At 39.5% G+C, this 21,675-nt stretch overlaps 1 protein-coding gene and 1 long non-coding RNA gene across 6 annotated transcripts in view; both read left to right on the forward strand.

The window, feature by feature from the left end:
- The window catches only part of sh2d3ca (SH2 domain containing 3Ca), a 69,708-nt gene extending 53,449 nt beyond the window's left edge, over nt 1–16,259 (forward strand). For 4 of the 5 annotated variants that reach the window (XM_034709715.1, XM_034709716.1, XM_034709719.1 and 1 more), the window contains 11 exons: nt 3,163–3,312; nt 4,905–5,182; nt 5,279–5,362; nt 6,068–6,195; nt 6,280–6,652; nt 10,496–10,625; nt 10,747–10,862; nt 11,247–11,418; nt 11,516–11,627; nt 11,725–11,931; nt 13,350–16,259. In XM_034709715.1, the coding sequence (XP_034565606.1) occupies nt 3,163–3,312; nt 4,905–5,182; nt 5,279–5,362; nt 6,068–6,195; nt 6,280–6,652; nt 10,496–10,625; nt 10,747–10,862; nt 11,247–11,418; nt 11,516–11,627; nt 11,725–11,931; nt 13,350–13,525 (1,926 nt within the window). In that variant the 3' untranslated portion in view covers nt 13,526–16,259. The remainder of the gene's footprint in view (nt 1–3,162; nt 3,313–4,904; nt 5,183–5,278; nt 5,363–6,067; nt 6,196–6,279; nt 6,653–10,495; nt 10,626–10,746; nt 10,863–11,246; nt 11,419–11,515; nt 11,628–11,724; nt 11,932–13,349) is intronic. The other variant, XM_034709717.1, reaches the window with a different exon arrangement.
- Nucleotides 16,260–18,297: 2,038 nt separating this feature from the next.
- On the forward strand, nt 18,298–19,396 carry LOC117831630. Its single transcript, XR_004635040.1, has 3 exons — nt 18,298–18,413; nt 18,509–18,609; nt 18,879–19,396. It is a non-coding gene; the product is annotated as an uncharacterized LOC117831630 (long non-coding RNA).
- Nucleotides 19,397–21,675: the final 2,279 nt, after the last annotated feature.

Raw genomic sequence — 21,675 nt, forward strand, 5'->3', positions numbered from 1 at the left:
CCCTTTGACAGTAAAAACCTCTATGAATAAATAAATTCTGAAAAGGATGAATTGCTTCAATGGTTTGTATTTCAATTTCCTTCCTTCATGATGGACTTAAAAGCCAGAGTAAAATGAGATAAAAATACAACCATTATAGTGTTTTTTGCGTGGGTTGATGTGCTTGTCACCCAATGGTAAATAGTCTTATTAGTTGAGAGTGTATTTGGCCGAAGTGCTTGGCTTTGAAAGCACAGTTTAAACACGTTTGCACACAGAATGACACTGATTAATGAATCCCATCATCTGTCACAGCTCGGGAGAAATTGCTCTAGCGCTCAGAAGGAGGGGAACCTCTGCCAAACAGACAGCTGTGTGTGTCGATGACGAACGCAATTGAGTTTCACAGCTGGTGACTGGGCCTCAGATACACAGAGACATGCTCCACACACACACAAACACACACACACAAACACACACTCACACACTGTATGCACATGTGGAGGTTACTTATTCAGCCTCTGTCTCTTGATCAACCTCTGTCCTCACTCATCCACCTAAACGCAGATTCAAATCAGCCATCTGTGAGACTTCCCTCTTTTAATTTACATAAAATATTCATTTATTCATGGATGTGCCCCTTGAGTAAAGTTGGGGAAACCCCGAGCCCCCTGGTTACCAAAACAGTACTTAATGTTACACACTCCCTGTGTGCTTTGCACGCACTGTAGCTCTTTTAAATCCTTCCTTCCTGCATGTTTTCTTCCTTTAGTTCTGCTCTTCCTCTCTTTAAAGACCTGACAGGCATAGATTTAATTTTTCATGTCTTTATTTATTTTCATAAGGCCCTTACAGGAAACTCACTATCATGGAACACTACTTTATAAATGGTTATTAAATCTTAATCTTAGTCAGTCAAGAAGTGGTTTTGGATGAAGAGAAAGTTGAATTTTCTGGTATTATACACTTTAAACCAGATTATAAACTTTGTTTTTTAAATGTAAAGAACCTTAAAGCTCCTATAAGCGTTTTTTTTTTAGCTTGTTGTGAAACAGACTGTAATTAATATTTAGGGCTTTTTAGCCTAAAAAAGCAACCAAGACTGTTAAAAAGGAGAATGATCATTTCTTTACTGTTATTTTAATGTTTAAACCGCTGTTGGGATAATTGTCAGACCAAGTGATTAACTGCATGATGCTGATAAAGCCTGTTTATGCATGTACCATTGGGAAAGGTTGATGATGATATGTTTGAGTGTTATAAGAAAGCAAAATTAGATATTTTGTGAAGAAATGCTACTTATACACTTAAAGAATATAATCAGTAAAGACTGATTTGCCAAAATGAACTCAAACCAAAACGTTTCTTACAACAGGAGCTTTAAAATGGAGGAGAATTATTTTCTTCACAAGTTAAGGGCCCCTTCTGGTGCTGGTCTTCTTTGCTGTCTCTACCTCAATCATGCATCCAATATCAACTTTGAGTGATATTCTGCCCACGAAATCATTACTCATTCGTGTCTGACATCTGCATCTTGCCTCTTGCATCTTCTTCTTCATATTTAAAGTGTTATGCCACTTGGCATCCATGATGTTGCATAACTGCCCTCTCAGTTCCCACTTTTTTAAATCCCTGTTTACAGTCAAATTACAAGCCGAAATACTTAGTAGAAATAAAAGTGGACAGTTTAGTTAGGAAATGTAGTGGAGTAAAGTGGAAGAAATACATAAAATACATAATACATAAATACATAAAACTCAAATATTATGTAGATTCTCCTGAGCATTTTTAAAGCCTCTGTGAGAAACTTCCAGTTTGTCTCATTTAAGCGCTCCTTTAAGACAAAGCAGCATCTCTCTGCTTATCTTGTCCTGTACATTTGAAGAAGAGTTTATTTTCTAACAAAAATCTCATCCTCCCTTCTTTAAATAGATAAATGAGTTACTTTTTGAGAACCTGCATAACAAGGTCTTTTGGCAGCGTGCAGTTTATCACTTTCCCACTTGACTTCTGTGAAGTGGGTGAGAACATCTTTTACATTTTGTACTGCACACATTTGGAGCTTTTTACAGCACAATTTAAAACTCAACAAAAGTTTACCAAATTTTAAACAATGATTACAAAACAGATTTCTGTTACCCACTGTTATCATTTTTCCTTTTTCGTGTGTACATTTTATGTGTATTTATTCTGCTTTAAATGTCCATCCACATCATTGAAAATTTGAGCTTACCCACAATTATTCCTTGAGTCAAAAAGAGGTTATATGAATAAAATAATTGAAAGTTAAGACTTCCAGTATTTGAAATGTTTGAGTTTTGTGTTTAATATTTTGAGATTCAGGGTAAGACGGGATGTTTATTCAAAAGCAGCTAGGGATTGCAAGGGAAATATAAAAGGCACCACCTCAGACTTAAGTTTAGGGGGGAAAGAGAGTAAAGAGGACTCTGCGCTTACCTGAGCTGATGACCTGTGTGCATGCTGCCCCCTGCTGGTGTGTGACCCTCTGGAAACATTGCACACAGTGCTGCATTGCATAAATCATGCCTCGTTTCCTGTGCAGAGTGAATTTAAAGCTTCACACCTTCTGCAATCATCAGCTATTCCTCTGCAGGTTCTTTTAAATGTAACCCTGCTAAGTTTGAAATATTCATCTCCTTTACTACTTTGTTACACGATCAATATTGTGATCTTTACTCCTTGCAGAAACCAGACACACATCTGCAGTGTTTGATATCAGCAAGATGTACAGCCTGAAGCGTTTTCATTGACTTGGAATGGGGGAGATTGCTTTTCTTGATTGCATGTTTTGTCAATACATTCAAAACAACTTTCATTATTGCGACAGTGCCGCACTCAATAAAATGTGTCCTCACAAAATCATCCCGGCCATTGTGGCCAGCATTTTATCCATCATTGCCAATTCAAACAGGGCTCAGCAGAGACGGTTTGGCAGTCAGAGAGATAGTTGTGTTTGTTCAGAAACTGTCCTCAGGCATGCTTATGAATTATCATGATTGTGTAAATTCAATTATTTAACAGTCAAAGTGTCAGAAACTAAATATTCACACTCCTGCTGTGCTTCAGTGAGCCAACTTTGCTTCAAGCTCTTCTGTCTTTTGTCTCATTTTACTCATTTAAACCATGTACTTATTTTTTTTCTCTCTCTCTCTCTCTCTCTAGGTGTCAGAGACTCTGGTTGTTCGTAACGGAGATTTCCTGGTGCGTGACTCTCTGACCAGTGTGGGCGACTACATACTGACATGTCGATGGGATAATGAGGTGCTTCACTTCAAGATCAGTAAAGTCCTAGTTAAATCCAATGACACAAAGGTATGTACTAAAGCATTTACTGGCTCTCTGTTTCAGCACTCATCTCTTCTTAACAACTACTTTATTAAATTATAAGTGTCCTTTTTGCATCAGTTGCATTCTTAAAGCTACTGTGAGGAATTTTCAGTTGGCCATTAAATAGATTAAAATTAACCTTCAAAAGCAAACGAGACACTTGGCAAGAAAAGTGATCATTTCTATTTAGTTATATTTAATGTCTGAATCTGCTGAAGTATAGATGTCAGAGGAAGTGATTAACAGAACGCTGCCAAACAGCCTTCATTTTTTTTACAATTTCCCAGCAAGATTCTTGATGAATGATATATTTGACCAATAAAAGAAAGCTGCATAACATTTTTGGTTAAAAAAAAACACTACTTTCCTCACAGGAACTTTAAATGTGCTTCTATGTTTTTTTATATTTATTCACTATGTTTCGAACACAATGTATATTCTGTGGGCATAAATAACAGTTCTTAACTTGTTAGCTTGTTACAACATGGGAAGTCATGTCCCTAGGAAGGCCTTTGCAATGCAACTGCCACACTGACACCAAATGAACCCTACTTTTCAAATTTTAAAATTGTGCAAGCTAGCGAACTGGTAACATAATGAAGGAAATACAAATGCATAAAGGACATCAGGATATCAATATTTTCCTGAGGCATATTATAGAATAATGAAGTGAAACCCTCTATATTCTAGTTGTAAAGAACTCTACTACACACAGTTCACTGGTACATGAACTCTCATGGCCTTCACTGTTGGTAAAAATAATCGTTATCACATCATAAATCTTGAACACCCCCAAAAAGGTTCACATCTACTCTCCTTGTGAACATTATTATTATTGCCTCATGTGAAGGCACCATCAGTCCTGTGATTGGCAGGAGCAATACGAGCACAGGTGTAACCAATATTGTTAATGATTGCCTTTCCAATTAAGGGTCCATTTCTCTTAACAGAAAGAACACCTGAATGGTCACCCCAATCAGTGATTGAATCAGTCACACCTGTTAACCTGTGAGAAGATGGTTTTAAGTTTTTACCACAGTCTTTACTGGCCTTTATAGTCAATGCAGGGTTTCCCAAAGCCTCAATTTCATATAAATACTTGACTTAAATGGTGGATTTTATTCCCATCAAACTTTACACTGGTCTTCAGCGAGTCCAGATATGCCCTCAGTTTGAAGGACCTGTATTTTTGATGCCCCCCATTGATGGTAATAATTCCAGATGCAGGCTAGTCAGATATAGGTCTACCTCTTTACTCCCTCTATCTTCCTTCAGACCTCCACTATCAACCTACTCCTGAATTTCTGTTCCGCTTTTTAAACACACAAATCACCTATAGGATTACTTTGAATTACAGATAAGTTTTAAACTTTGTAGAACAAGTAAGTTTCTCCCCCTTCTGACCATCAGAAGGAAGAAGCTTTCTTCAGTTTACGCATTTGCTTCATTCGTTTTTTTTTAGTCAAGAGGCCACATACTATAAACATCATTTGTTCATGATGCATCCTCACAGCTGAAATACAATACAAACTAATAATAACTAATAATAAAGATCTGTCTGTGTTTGTTATCTTCAGGTGCAGTACGTGCTGGAGGCTGACAGTTTCGATTCAGTTCAGGAGCTTGTGCGGTTCTACGTGGGCCAGCGCAAACCGGTCTCTCAGTCCAGCTGTGTCCACATCTACTGTCCCGTCAGCAGAACTCTTCCTCTGCGCTACCTTGAGGCCACCTTCGCACTAGCTCACAGTAAGCAGGGCTCCGCTTACTCGCCGTCCAGTCAGAGAGGAGCGTACATCAAGAGAAGGAGTGTCACCATGACTGACGGGCTGACGACGGAGAAGATGATATCTCACAGGTGAGCCAGTAGATGGAAAACTGTTGAACACTGATTAGTTTTTTCTCATCATATATGTCATTGTTTCATACTCACTCTGTGTTCGGTCATGATCAGTGACTCAGACAGTCCCAGCCCAGTTCAGACGCCAGTGGCCCCACCAGAGCCAGAACCAGAGCCGGAACCTGTGCCCATCTGCAGGTTGTTTGTGTGTCGTGTTTGAGCACTAAACTAGTCTACTTACCTCCCACGTTCCTGCAGCCCCCTCACTCCACACTCACCTTCAGCACCTTCCCCAAAGCATTGAGTCCTGCGAGTAAAGTTGACTCATTCACTTGGCCACTTTCTGCACCGGTTGCTCAAGATTCAAACAAAACAAGACTGTTTGAAACTTGAATCCACAAAGAAGGAGCAGACAAATGTGTTGTGTATAGTGCAAATAAATGTTATCCTCACAGGGAGTATGGGGAGAAGTTCAGCAAGCTGTCAAAGCAGGGGATAAAACCAGTGCCAATGAGACAGTGGGTTTTCAGAAAGCAAAGAAAGGGGGAAAGAGTGATATTTGGGGAACACTTTCTGAAAACTTTTCCCAATGTTATTGTGCTAAAAATAAAGATTATGTACCTTAAACATCAATAGAGTTCATCTTCTCCTAAGTGGCCAAATTGTGCTACATGCCCTGCTCCTTCTTTATAGACCTAAATACTGAGCCAACTCTTGAATAACACAATAATAAGTGTTTATAGAGATGTGAAAAAATGTCTTCAAGGTTACACCTACTCTCCTCTCCTTTCTCACCTTAAAGAAGCATCTGTAACAACACTCCTCCTTTCACCTGACGGATGATTTTGAACCCTGAACTGAACACAAAGGTTTTTAACATCTTCACAAATGTTGCTTTTGCAGCCCGTCAACAATCCACCATCATAAAGACGCAATGCGGAACTGTGCAATGAGCATGGACCAGATTCAGGAGTACCGCTGCCCCTTGTCACCCGTCGGAGAAACCCCGCTGTCTCCTGCATACACAGCTAGTAAGTGCAAAAGTTGAACGTACTCATGAACAAGAAATTCACAGACCCACAGATTTTTAAAAGTCATCTCTGTTTTTTCTTTAGTCACCAGGCAGAGAGCGCACTCAGGAGGGCGGATCCTGGCGGTCATCCCGCCCTCCCCCGTGATGCGCCGATCCAGCGACCCTCAGCTCAGCCCCTCCACCTGTGACAACCCTCCAGAGCATCCTGCACACGCTTTGCACTCCGCACACTCCTCGCCCGCCCACCATCCCAGCTACCAATCACATTCCTCAGAAACAGCAGGGAGCTACTGTGACCTCAGACCGTGCCCCGCCGGGCCCCCCAAACCCCCAACCAAGGGCTACGTGGAGCGATTGCGAGTGGAAGAAGGGAGGCAGAATGGAGGGAAGGAGGAAGGAGAGGGGATGTTCAGCGCTCCACAGGTGGAGACAACGTCCTCATTCAAACCATCCAGGTACAGAGCACAAAGAAACACACTCATACACCATGTTTGGCCTCCAACCTTACACATGAGTGTGTCTGTTTTCAACTTGACTTTTACTTCTATAAGACCAGAACTTACAACTCAAAGAGCTAGCTGCTTCATACTTTAGGAAATTTACTTTAGAGGACAAGAAAGGAGTTCAAGAGTAATTTAGGAGTACATTATGTGCTAAATTACAGGACTTCCTTTCATGGCTTCACAGTTCTACCACTTTTATATGCAAAACGGATGCTGCTGGAAATGCCAGCTTTCATCTTGTGCTACAAAGACTAAATATGCATATCATTAAGTCACAAACCAAAGAAACATTAAACAAGAGCTAACTTTTGCACCAACAATGCGCTAGTTCACTACACATCCTTGTTATTTTTTCTTTGAGTGAAAAAAGGATGGAACATGAGAAGAATCTGGATCACACAGAAAAAATCTAATGTGACAAGGTATCATTGACTTATCAGCTAAAGCTACAGTTCGGTCAAGTGAATTCCAGACGCATAGCACATTTAAAATCTTTACAGCCATAGACTTTATAAAAAGATGGACAGCATGACAGCTCTCTGAAAGTAATTCCAAAACATATGTGGCTCTCACTGACTGGCTGCAGTATAGGTCCTTAAGCCGGCCTCCTTCATGTTAACACATGGGACATTGGTCAAACTATAATGTCAGCATACATATCAAAGAATATTTGCTCAAATATGGTTGTCATTATACTTACTTTCATCATGTTACGGACAAACTAGCAACATATGTTGTGTACAAGTTAAGTGAATTGCCGTGGGTGGTTGGAAGACGAATCAAAAGAGTTGTTACACGCAAAATAATTTAGACTTTTTTGAAGGTCAAAACTGAACAAATGGAGGCTCATACTTATCACGCTTCACAGGAGCTTCTCGTCCTCGAAGGCCACCGATGCTTCATTGACAGGAGGGGTGATCAAGGGAGCAGTCTAGACCACTAGATGTTTCTAAATATCCCCATTTCTACACACTGTACCTTTAATTTTTCTCTCATGTGTAGCGGTAGGGGGCGAGATGTCAATACCATAGCTCTGAGAACTGATCCCTACTGCACAGACTTTGCCATTGTCAGAGGGTATTTTGGCTTCACTTTTGTACAATAGAAGGAGGAGGAGATATGTTCATACTATCGTAATTTCTTTTTTCAACCAGTGCAGTCCTCCCCCTGCTGGCAGTTAGAATAATCACAGGTTTTAGGCAATTCTCTGGTAGCTTCACTTTGAAACCAAAAGGCAAAGTCCAGCTCTTGTATACAATCTATGGTTGTAACAGAGACTCTAGAGCAGGGCTATTCAATGAAATATTTGGTCGGGACGGATTTTCAGACTAAGGACTTGGGCTGTGCCGGACATTTTTAGCAGACAGTGAGCAAAGTTAACCATTTCAAAGAAAAACAAATAGATAAGATAACAAACACACTGGATGTTTATTAAGGTATTGCCACATCCAAAAGGGCATAAACACAATAAGAGAGCAGCACTTGTTAGTGTTAGTAAAATGTGTTTTTCTTGCCGGACCCAAGTCACAATCACTCGGCAGTTGCTTTCGGGCCGCATGGGGCCAGTGGTCCGCTAATTGAATAGGGCTGCTCTAGAGTCATAAATACAGACAGAGAGTTCTTTGTTTAGCTTGTGTTTAATTTTTACCTAACTACACTGTATAATCTCTCCAGATGAGTTTAATGAGAAGTGCACCTGCTGACAATTTGCCAGAAAGGACAAAAGTATAGGAGTGACGCAGCCTCAACCAGGCCATGAGCAGAGACTGAAAAATAGACTTTTGGAAACAGTTTGTAATCCTGTGGGAGTCAGCCTGAGGGGCAGACTCTGTGCTGAGGTTTCAGACACAGCACTTACTGTATTTTATTGGGTTTACTGTGCCATAGAAGGACACAGCAGATGAGGCTTGTAAAAGGAGAAATGGTCAGGTACGCTGAGTTGGCAGAAGCGATGGAGCAGGAAGCAGCTTTGGACATCTAAGCGTCCCCTGTGAAATTCTTTGGTGCAGGGGGATTATAGTCTGTGTTAACACTACAGGGGAAATTGGCAGTTAGGGGAGTAAAGGGTACCGGTGTTAGATGCATCTTTGAGCCACTGAAAGGCTGGTTAAGGAGAAAAAGCTTATGAGGATACAGTCTTTGTAATAATAGAGCTAGGGTTGAAGGTCACATGGTTATAGATACATACAATGATATCACTGAAGGGGTTTGATAATCTCATGTTTTAGACCAATTTATTACTAATTCACATTGCCAGTTCAGTCAGACAACTCACGTTTACTTAATAAGTTTATTGCAGCATACAGTATTGTGTTTGGCGTGTGGGCTCCGAACTTCATTACTCCTCGTAGATTATTCAAATGCAGACATTAGGAGCAATGAGATAGGACTAACCCCCTCGGAGCCCGCAGGTGGAAGCCGGGGAGGAGGTGGGGACGAACTTCACACAGAACTGAGCAGAACAGCAGGAGCGCTGCAAGCAGAGGCAGACAGGGAGACTTGCTGTTTAAATAGACCGCCAAATGAGGATGTTGAGATCAGCTGATGGAGAGGTGGTGACGTGTCAGTATGATGAGCGCGGCTCGAGTTGTCTGCCTGAACTAGCTTGCAGGCGGCGCTCCATTTATTGTGAAAGCAATTTGAAGGTTAACATATGTTGTCATTGGATGCTAAAAGCTAGGTTGGTAACTTCTGAGAAACTTAGATTTCTAAGTATCCATAACAAATACATATCAAGGCCAACTCCTCCAAATGCTTGGCACTCCTTTGCATATGCTGCACAATAAATAAGAGTGTTGGAGATAGGAGCTCTGGAAATTGATGTCATGATTGACAATAACCAGTTATGCTTCTCTGCCATTCCTATGCAACTAGTTCCCTTGCTTTTAGAGAAGAATAACTACAGTGAGAGTGTTAATTATTGATAGGCAAATGAGTCCCGAGCAGTGAAGTCCTGCTGGGGGTCATTTTATTTTGTTACTGTTACTGTCTTGAGCACACAAAATTACAGCTTCCTCATGTATCAGTTGTATACTTTCTCATTTGATATGATGAAGGAGGCATAAACATTAACTGTTGGCTCCAACACACCTGAGATCTATTACAGACACCTTTATTGCAGTTATAAGAAAAGTATCTTATGCACAGAAAATACATTTCATGTGTGTGTCATCTAACTTTGGAAATAAGATGTCCACTCATACAAATGTTTTTAGTTATGCTTTGATTGAACCTTCATCACTGCCTTGGCCTATGTGAATATATTTCCTGCTTTGATTTAAAAATAGGCTTTTATTTTGAAAGGACAGGAAAAGCGCCTTTCAGTCACTCATTAAAGTCATAGGAGTGAATAAAAACAGCTATAAGAAAAATATGTGAGTAAAAATGTTTAATGTCTTGAAATAAGCTCTTAGGTTGTTTTGGTTATTTGATATAAATCTACCTACATTCATTATCTTTTTACCACTTATCACAGTCAGGCCACGGGCTGTCACTTGACAAGCAACTCGTCAGTCTATCACAGAGCTACAGAAATAATATCTAAAAGAAGTTTTTATGAACAGGCACTGCTAAATGCATAATTCATCAGAAAGTACTTTGAGCCGCTTACTGAACTTGATCATATTTTACCTTTATCGCACTAAGAGGAGCCTTTTTTTTTTTAAATGTTGATGTTCTGTATTTTAAAAAAGGAACACTAGTGTAAGAGGTTTCTCCTTTCTCATACTCACAGCCTGTTCTTCTGTGGTGTCCTGGTTCAATCTTTTTTAATGCATTGTAATCTCTCTTGTGCAGGTACGAGTCTCGTCTAATGCCGGCTGAGAACAAACCTCTGGAGATGTCCGTGCTGAAGAGAGTCAAAGAGCTGCTGGCGGAGGTGGATGCAAGAACAGCCGCTAGACACATCACCGTGGTGGACTGCAGGGTACATACAAACACTCACACACACACACACACACTACATATTTACCCCACAGGCTTCCATGTAGGGACACACATGGCGTATGTACCTGTATGTCTAATTGTTGTTCTCAATTCTTTAACAGGTGGCTAGAATATTAGGCGTGACCTCAGAGATGCAAAGGATGATGGGAGTGTCCTCAGGGTTGGAGTTGCTGACACTACCACACGGACACCAGCTAAGACTTGACCTGCTGGAGAGGTACAAACATGCATTTCCTCCTGTCTGCCTTTATACATCCCTCACTGAATCCTTCATGAGCTATTGATTATCTGTGCTCTCTTATCTTTATCTCCATCTGTTCTCTTCTCTCTTTAGTTCTCCCCTCTATACTAATCTCATCCTTTTTCTACCCTTCTTTATCATCCCACTAAACCTAAATTGGATGAATAAGAGGCATGAAGCTGTGCATTAAAGCTTTAATCATGACAAACGTATCATGCATGAAGAAAAGTACTTGAAATAATATATATATTTAATTTAAGTCTCAAGAATTTTGACGTTACTATCTCTTCTTCCCTGGCAGTGACAGAAATGTGCTTTTATCAAACACACTTAATTAAATAGTGCTATGTCTTCTCTCAGATTCTACACCATGTCGATCATGATGGCTGTGGACCTGCTGGGCTGCACAGGGAGCACCGAGGAAAGGGCAGCTCTGCTCCACAAAACCATCCAGCTGGCAGCTGAGTTGAAAAGCAGCCTGGGCAACATGTTTGGATTTGCTGCTGTGATGAGAGCCCTGGAGCTGCCTCAGGTACGACAGATGAAAGGAATCATCATTAGCACAAAATGTTACGTTTCAATGATTCGCTTTTTAATGAAATCTGTTTTTGATTTGTTCATTATCTTAGATATCCCGCCTGGAGCAGACGTGGGTGACATTACGTCAGAGACACACAGAGGGCGCTATCCTATACGAGAAAAAACTCAAACCTTTTATGAAGAACATGAACGATGGCAAAGGTGGGATCCTAGTTTTTGTGGTTGAAATGTGTTTGCTTATGTTTTAAAAAAAAAAGATGTGCAAGTTTTCGTAACTCAAACCTTCTTTCTTTTGCAGAGTCTAGTGTCCTGTCCAACACCTCCTTCCCTCACATCATTCCCGTCCTGTCCCTCTTGGAGCGGGGCATGGCTCTCGGGGAAACACTGGAGCCCTGGGAGAGTGCAGAGGTGGGAGTCGACGTTGTAATGTACCACCTAGAGGCCGCTCGGACCATCGCACATCACGGGGCGATTTATAGAAACAACACGGAGACCAAACTGCAGGGTAAGTTTGAGGAGTCTTTAGAAACATGAACTCAAGTCTTAGCTGTGTCTTTAACAATCATTGTTTTATGTTTGGCCATGTTGGTCTGTTGGTTGGTCGGGCTTTGGACCACTACCTCTGTACTAACCAAAAAAGTTGAACAGCTGCTGAATGATTTCCATGATAGTAGCAGACATTTATGAGCCCACTGAAATGGTCCTCTAGCTTTTCCTCTAAAATCAAAAGTTGTCATGTTGTCATGTTTTGTCAACAATGAATCAGAAGAATGTTGGTAATACAGTTCTAGCATAACTGAAAACTCTAATTTAGAAAGAAAATTCACCTCCTTCGAGCCTTGTGTATCACAAAAAAATACATTCACACACAACCCCTGTACTACTATCATACTCATTAATACAGATAGAATAGGTGTTATCATGACATCAGAGCTGTAATGTTATGTAATGATCATTTGCAAGAGCGTGTGTGTGTGCATACTATGTTAACTGTATTGATCTCTAATACCTCCCCAATGGTTCCCAGAGCCCATTACTGCTTTATTGAACTGAGTGTCGATACCTTTCAGCTCACGTCTCTGTTTTCTGTTATATCTCACCATCGATTAGACTGACCTGCTCAGTCTGCTCCCTTCATCTGCAGCACTGAGACAAAGTTAAAATGCTTACTTGATACAGCTGTTAAATTATATCATCTCATGGTCTTTATTTTATTTTAAAATCCATCCTCAGTAAATCTAGAGGTTAAGGTTAGCAGGTTTTGATTATTTAATGGATCTCCCGGGCTGAATTTAATGGATTGAAAACCTAAGTACAGGTTTATGTAATTGCAGCCTTGATGCAATGAGTAACAGATTGATGATATTTAGGAACTGATGGCTTTCTTTACCTTGGGGACAGTGAAAAAGAATCCTGCCTTAAAGATCGCCTACGAGAGCTTTGAACCCCTTCTCTCGGTCTTCATCTAATCACTAATGGAGCCACATGCCACATGGTCTGCTATACAATGATAAAAAGAAGTGATATCATCAGTGATCCTGCATTAATCGAATCACTTCAGTTGCATCACTTTAAATATTCTCTAAATTGCGGCTACATTTACTTCCTCTTTTATCCTTATTTGTGTCTTTCAAAGGTTATTTTTTCTGCTTCCATTTCTGTAACAGTATGCTTCATAAACCAATCTAAGGTGTAGCTACTTAGATACTGAGTAAAATAAACATAACATTTTTGAGCTCTTAAGAAAATGTTCAGATATGCTCCAACCAGTCATTTATTAAAAATGGAATGAATCAGCTATAGTGGAGTGAGTTTGTCAGTGGTCTTGTTATATTTTATTACCCAGTTATGGATCGATTTATTTTCATTAGTCATTGTTACAACAAAAAGTTTAAGTCCTCTCCTCTCTCCTATCTCCTCCAGGTTTCCAGGAGCGAGCAGAAATACATGAGATCTTCCAGACTGAGTTTCAGATGCGTCTTCTGTGGGGCAGCCGGGGCTCCGAGGGCAGCCAATCGGAGCGCTACGAGAAGTTTGATAAGGTCCTCACCGCCCTGTCACATAAGCTAGAGCCTCCTGTGCGCCAAAGCGAGCTATAGCACCTGCCAGGACATCCCCGTATTCTGCACTTGCCACTTATTGTGGTATGGTCTTGTTTTGCATCGGGAAGGATGATGTGGAAGAGTCCAAACTGAGGAGGACGAGAGAGAATAAAGAGGCAGCTAACAGAGCGTCTGCAGTGAGCAATAGGACAACAAAGAAGAGGGTCTCATTTAGAGCACATGTTGCACTCAGTGTGGACTCCTCCTTCTGTTCCTCCATGTGGACTTCCTCACTTAGCGCTTAAATATTTAAATGAGACAAGCTAAGTGGAAAAAAAAAAAGGATGGGAGAGATGGACGACCAGCTTCCTCTGTTTGGAACAAACAGGAACATGTGTACGGTGTGTCCCGAGGGCCAAACAGAGCTGCAGAGCTTGGCTCTGCACCAATAAAACAGACACCCTCTTGTTGCAAACAACTGCTGTCACACACTGTAGCAGAAATGATAACAATAACCTGCATAGCTCATATAAAGATGTTTTGTCTGTGTGACTGAATGTGTGTATGTGTTTACATTCCTTCATTAGTGTGCGTAATTGATGTTTCATGATTATTTATTTTTTGGTCACAATGATTGGAAGAATTTCTAAACATCTCGGACATTGCTTCACCAAATTCCAGAGAATGTGTCAGTGCTCATTCTGTGGGAGCCATGTTCATAAAAGCTCATTAAATATGTATCAAGCAGCCCCATTGAATCCCATTAAAAATGTATCAAGCATGCATTAATAAATGTATCAGAAATGAAACATTTGCCATACTAATGCAGCAACTTAAATATGAGGGCTTTGTATGTCATTAAAAACATAAAGAGGACAAAGAAACCCTCTGGTGTTGCTGTTTGATGAATATATTTGATATTGTGTGTCTTGTGCACTAAATTTATCTTAAAACGGCACTATAACTTTAAATGGGATGTGTACTCTTTAAATTAAGTTAAAGCAATGTTTCACTTAGTACAAAAACATTATGAACATGCTGTGGTATGTCTACAGCTTTGGTTGTAAATTTGCATTACTAAGTATGCGGTTAATGCATGTGGTTCTACATGTCCTACCAAGTGAAATGTTGCTTCAGCCTCATTTCAGAATATCGCTGTATGCAGATGAGTTATATCCTAATGATATATAAAAATGGACGACGTGTCTCCACCTTCCATTGTAAAAAAGTGATGCCAAAATACACCTGTGATGAGCTCTGCTATTGTGCACAGTGTAAGCCAAAGTCAGCACCCCTTCTGCTAACCAATACACTCATAGAACTTACCAATTAAATGGCAAAGATGCCCCAGGTTGGCACAGCCTACAGAGTCAAGTTCAGTTACTCCTATGGGAGAAATATCTTACTAAACAATTATTGGAAAATACAAATTTGGTTCTAGTTCAGCATGATTGGAACTAACCATGATAACAGAAACTGTTTCAGAAAAAAAATCCTTGACGTTAAATTTGATTTTAAAGTTTGACCCATGTACCATCTGTTATCAGGGAGGAAGCAGGCTTCATGACCTATGCTGCAGCCAGTCAATAGGGGGAGCTCTAAATGTTTTGGCTTCACTTGTGGAGAGCTGTAATGTCATCAATCTTTGTATACAGTCAGACAGTTAATATCAACTTAGTGTTTATTGTTATTCAAATATAACAATGTATGCAGATAATACAGTCATGTCTGTGTTGACTTAAATGACACTGAAAACAAAGAAATCTGTATTTTTCAACTTACTTTCAGTAAATGAGAAAAAGCAGTTCCCAAACTGAGCCATGTAAGGAAATGTTGACCACATTCCTGCTGCAGAGAATGTCTTTTGGTTGTATGTTTGTTTCTTTTTTTATTTTGTGTTGCAGCAATAGAGCTATTGCTATGGGATTACATTTTGGTCAACTGATCGGTGTTCAATCTTTGCTGTGTTTGCAGCATGTGGGCCTGAGAAGGCTGGAGCCAACTCTCATAGATATGCAATCATGTCAGCCAATGGCTGAGAACCCTAAGGAACAAAAACATTCAAAATGTCACAGTTTTTCAAAGTTGTACCCCTACATCACCCTATTTTGAAAGACTATCCCATGGTCTTCCGAAGCCAATCCAAAAGGCATAATCTAACTATGAATGAAAGTCATTTCAGATAACAATCAAACAGAAATAATTCTAACAATATCACATACCTTAGAGTAGTATACCAGAGATCCTTAAATGGACGCCTCTCTTTGTAACTGAAACCATATCCAGTCAGCTGTACAGATAATGAGTGCCAGTTCCCATTGGGATCCAACAGGGGGCGATCTCAAGTCAGCAAAAAACACTGAATCATTAATTGTAATACAATTTAACAGGAAGGAATACACACAGGAGAAAATAATCATGTTTATTGTGTGTTTTGAGACCAATGTTTGATATTGTGTTATCAGAATTGAAACCTACAGGTTTAGGTTTTGTATTTGGTAACACTGAAGGTGAAAAAGTGATGATGTTGCTGATGATGCTGAAGATGATGATGATGATGATAATGATGATGATGATGAAGACAATGTGATGTTTTTATTTGTTCGCTGTTGAATGCTGTACAGGAATGCTCTGACCATGTACGGACTCTCCTGTTTTTTACAACAGGGCTGTATGAGATGAACTTAAGAAGCAAAAAGATAAGAAATGTTTTAGGACTGATCTCATGTTTTTTTACGTACTGTACATAGAAAATTCACTTTTTTCAAATAAAATGATTGCTTGTGTCAAAGAGTTTGAGTTTTTCCATGAATAACAAAGCTCTAAATATAATGGTGCAATGTGTGGCGCTGAGCAAATGTAACATATCTACTAATAAGGTTGATTAAATGATTAGATTCAGTTTAGAAAATGACTGGTCAGTTTCCTTTAAATCATTAAACACAATGGAAATGTCCTAATCCACAATAAAACAACTTATTATAGACCTCAGTTTAAAAAAAAAACTTAACAAAGACTATTTCAATTAGAGTCAGTCACACAAACTGCATAACCATCTGTGAGTGCCACCTGAGGATAAGTTCAATCCAAAATCCAAAGTTCCATCCTAATATGTAGCAAACACTTTATAATTTCATTATTGTTTAATTCTTAAATACAAAAGTATTTTCTCTTGATGACTCGCTCACCTAAAGCTGTGTGTTTTTTTGGCTGGTTATGAAAGATATTGAAGTTGATAGTAATGTGATAAAGTGATCTTTATGACATAGAAAACTAAATGCAACCATAACTGACAAGATTCATATTTCTACATGGTGACTTTTAATGCACATTGCCGCTGCCTCGGGGTAAGTGTCAGCCTGAAAGACGAGATTATTTAGAGCACACTTACAAAATATTCTAGAATTACATTTACCATAGATAAGATTATTGACGAGTGACACTCATTATGGTTAAGATATAAAGGAGGAAGAGGTTTTGTCAGAAAACACTACTTAAGTATGTACTGTATGTGCAATAGAAGATAAGTCAAAAATAAGGCATACTACTTTTTCATCATTGGAGGCTAAAATCAACACAGACTGAATATCCCTCACAGGAGCTTTAATCTATACAAATTCTTGTAGTCGTTTTTTGTATTTTAAATTTTTATTTCTATTTTGGTTTTGTTTGTATCTGCAGTCCTTTGTCTTTTCTGTTATTGTTGTTCTGGTCATTAGTCATCATCCTGCTGCATTATCATGTGTTATACTTTTTTAGTCTTACTTTATTGTACTTTTTGGCACATAAAAATGAAACAAGTGCTACTGGAGAAAAAACTGCATTACCAAAGCTGTCATAAAAAATGACAGAATGATCAGTCTTTATATAAATCTCCTGATCATGAGAAGCAAAATTAAAAAGTGTCAAACTTATCAACACATGGTTGTGCCAGCCTATTATTGTAACTATTTGAGATTAGTTAATACAAAAATTACTAATTTAAGTAAGCACGAGTATAAAAGGGGAAAAAAAGACTAAATCAAAAATAACTTTGATTATTTAACTTCTACATTTATCGTTACTTTAGTGCTTGAAGTTATCTCAAACTCTTATTTTTACTTTTTCATGATCTTAACTAGGTTTTATTGTTATTTCTGATTTTTTAAACTTTTTTTTCTATTTTCCTTTTATTGTTTCATTACATATTTTTCATTTCTATTGGTGTGCATTAATCTATTCTTCTTAATTCAATTGTGTATTCATATGTCCCATGTTTTGTTATTATTTAGCTTTTACTTGTTATCAGACACTGCAAATCACTTTTAATTGCAATTGGTTGTATAAAAGGTGCAATAGAAATAATATTGATCGATAACCAGACTTCTCCTAAGACATCTAAACCCATAAGAAACACTGATTAGAGACTAATGATGAAGATACTTTACAACGACTTCTCAAATGTAGTAGTTGCAAGTGGTTCATTCTGCAGTCCATCTTGTTTGCAATGCATATTAACCACCAGTAGGTGGCATCATTTCACTGTCAAACCCAAGTCGACCTTATCTGTTATATAGTTCACAGTAAGCGCTCAGCTGCAGAGATAAACATCCTGGTCCTTGGTCCAGTTTAGGTGGCTGGCATTGCTCTACTTCCTGAGTGTTAATGCTCACTCCACAGGAGGACAACATGTCCTTTTTAGTCCACTCATTTCTTGGCTCAAGCTCTGTTCTGGACACTTATGCTACTTTATACACGCTATTAGTGTTGAAAGTGCATGTCAGTCTGATAGGTATTTTAACTTTGAGTGAAAAGGCATCGTTGGACGTACACTGAGCATGCGTGTTGTTGATGCATCACACGTTTTTTTTACAGACAGGCCCATGGTGATGGCAGTGGGAGGGAGACAAAGACAGATGGAGAGTGTGTGTGTGTGTGTGTGTGAGTGTGTGCAGATCCATGCATTGTGAGTTTGTTTTTGTACGTGTGCACATGTGTGTTTTTGTATCAATGTGTGCTTTAGTCAACATGTGTGTATGTGTTTATGTGCACCCAACACAGATGTTGCAGGAATACTTGCTGCTTACCCCCTCATGAAGGACGCAGCAGTGCGGCCTGGCAGCTGTGAAATGAAATGAGGGAGGAGGTCCAGTTTATTTCAGGTGAGAAATTTTCTGTGAAAAACTAAAAGTAGAAGAGTTACATGAGTCAGAACAGAAAAGGACAAATTAAAATATGACATTATGGCAGAGAATAGGATGCCCTGTAGTCTGCGACAATGGAAAATGATCATTCCCTCCACTCTTTGTCTCCCTTTCCCATACAGTTCCATAGGCGTAACATGTTATGGGTGTAATCTCTAAGAGGATTCTCTCTGCTTGGTATCATGGTACATGTTAATTTCACCTCTTTATGTTCCTTATTGAAACAGACCCAGGATCTCCCAGGCCGGCCAGCCAGCCAACCAGGCCGCCAAGCGTCATCAATTCACCCCTAATCTCTCCCCCCAGTCCTTTTTACAGCTAATCCATTGTGTTGGTCATTGTCATCTGATCATGTGTGACCCCGGCTGCTTTATAGCTGGTGCCTGGCAGCGTAGCATTGACTTTTGACATCAATCTATGGGCAGATATCAGGGGGGAGGGGGAGATTCAAACTCACTTTGGATTGTAATTTGGCTTTTTATTGGGACTTTTTACGAGAAATGTTGGTTATCACACCCATCTCCTGGAAGGAAAAGTCATGGTGAGGAGGGCTGATGTTTGGGTAGGATGATTGTCGGAGAAAGCCAACAAGAAACTATAAAAAACATGCTTGTTTTCATATTTGTCATGAAAAAGTCTTCCTTTACCTCTACTGAAAAGAGAATGTTTGACCTCATGAATCAGGTATTATCAGGTTTGTGGTAAGTCCAGTCTACGGTGGGGAAATTGCCATAAAAACAGAATTTTTCCAAAAGGTTACGTGAGCTGGTTTCTTCTTTTAAGAGGATGTTCTTATAGATGCATGCATAAAATATTAAAGTATCTGGAAGGGTCTCAGTTGATGATGAAATGTTGTTTACGTCTGCAAAATGGATGAAAATCTTGTCAAATTCATGTATTGCAAATATTTGTGTTCTCTAAACTAAACCATATAAATGCTGATTTCATGTTTACTGCTTACAGACATAAAGAAAGCACAAGTCCAAACAAAAGAGGCAAGGCGTACCAAGCACAGCTTTACATGAACCTCAACCCAGCTTAGCAAACATGACGTGACACCCAGTGATGGTGTGATCATTCCTGGATCACTCATGAAATGTACAGCCATAACAATCCCACCCACACCCCCACCTTCTGTCCCCCTTTACCTCCCTCTGAGCTCGCCCCAGGAATGTTTTAGGATATTCTCTATACTCCAAACGCAAACGTCTTCATCAAAGCCTCCACTGCGGCCTCCGCCATCAGAGGACTTTGTCGTTTTCCCGCCTCACTCCTTCTCACCCACGCCTCACTCCTCCTCTCCCTCGCCCCCGCCAGGCCCCTGGTCGATCCGTCTATCTGCCCCTGCACTGACTCCTCATTAACACATGAATGAAGGCAGGGAAGGGCCCGCTAAGGCTTGGACGCCAACAGAAGGCTCGGATTTGCAATTCAAACCTTTGACCAACCCCCTCCTACCCCCAGCGCACCCTCCCAGAGCCTGTGTACTGGGACTGGAACTGTCACCAGTATGATTGAGGATGTATATAAGGAGGGAGAGAGGGATCAAGAGAGACAGATGTGCATTCACACACGCATGCAATGCCCATGCACACTCTCATATTGACATGCACAGTGCACATACATGCAGATCTGCACATGCACAGGCCATGAGAGATGCTTCAAATGACTCTCCACTATAATGACTTACTGAAATAAAGAAAAAGGACTCACAAGTTCATAAATGGGTGACCTCCATAAGTCCTTGCAGTTTCCAAACAAGAGTATCTTATACAACGCTGGCGCCATAATACCTAAGATGTTTATAAAAGCATTGCCATCAATCCAAACGTAAGAAAACAAGCTCAAGTCCAGATTAAAATGGTCATTCCAGTCCTTAAACTACAATTTAAGCACTCCTCATTCACCATGTTGCATCCTGTGTCTCACAAAATCACCAGAATTGAATGCATCACTTCAGTTCCCAGCTACCTACATAATAGAGTTGATTGTTCATAAATGTCTGTGTACTACTGTACAAAATATCTAACTGCTAACTGTGCCCTTACATCAAACTTACAAGAGAAAACCTTGAAAGACATTCCTCACTTTCTACTTTCAGAAGCCCTCAAACTTTCCTTTTATCCCCTGATTATTTATTTCTCTTACTTTAACTTTTTGGTTTCCCTACAACAGCTGTTCATTTCTTTACTTTTGTGTTTTTTAATGAATTTGTACAATCTCGCTTTTGTTTGTTTCTTTGCAAATGGTAAATGGACTGTACATGTGAAGAACTTTTTCTAGTCTGACCACGCAATTCAAAGCATTTTCACACCACAGTCATTTAGACTGATGGAAGAGGCTGCTACATAAAGAGCCCGTCAATATTAACAGAACTCATTCATACGCATTCACACTGCTTGCTTTGCCATCGGGAACAATTTGGGATTCAGTGTCTTGCCCAATAATCATATAGGCTGTAAGAGCTGCGATCAAAACATCAACCCTCTGATTGTGAGACAATGAACTATACCTCTGAGCCACAGATGCCCCACTGGCTCTTCCTTTCTAAGTACTCAAATCAGAGTGCTAAAAATACTTTGATTTGACTCTTTGTGTTTAATTGTCTCCTGCCCTGCCTTTAAATAATGTTAATAAAACCATACTTTATATTTGTTAAGAAAAAAACTCCCAAAGAACAAAAGTCCACAATGATTAAATGTTCAAGTACAAAAGTTGGAAATGAAAAAATAAAATAATGCATCCATCACTTAAAATTCAGATTTGAACATCAGAAGAAAATATTACCTTTAAAGTGATGTTGTTTAAAAGCTCCCCAGCAACAAAAGTTGAGGAAAGAAATTGCTAAAATATAATTGAAACTTCACATTATCATGGCTTTTATTATAAATAGCATGACCCTAACCTTCTATAGGAGACTATATTTTGTAGTACTGTGAACATTTTTGTTTGATTTTTATTTTGGACTAATATTAATTCTAGACTGATTATCACAATACTGAACTTGATTCATTTAAGCTAGCA

Source organism: Notolabrus celidotus, chromosome 19 (assembly GCF_009762535.1).
Source record: "Notolabrus celidotus isolate fNotCel1 chromosome 19, fNotCel1.pri, whole genome shotgun sequence".
In the NCBI taxonomy this organism is placed as follows: Eukaryota; Metazoa; Chordata; class Actinopteri; order Labriformes; family Labridae; genus Notolabrus; species Notolabrus celidotus.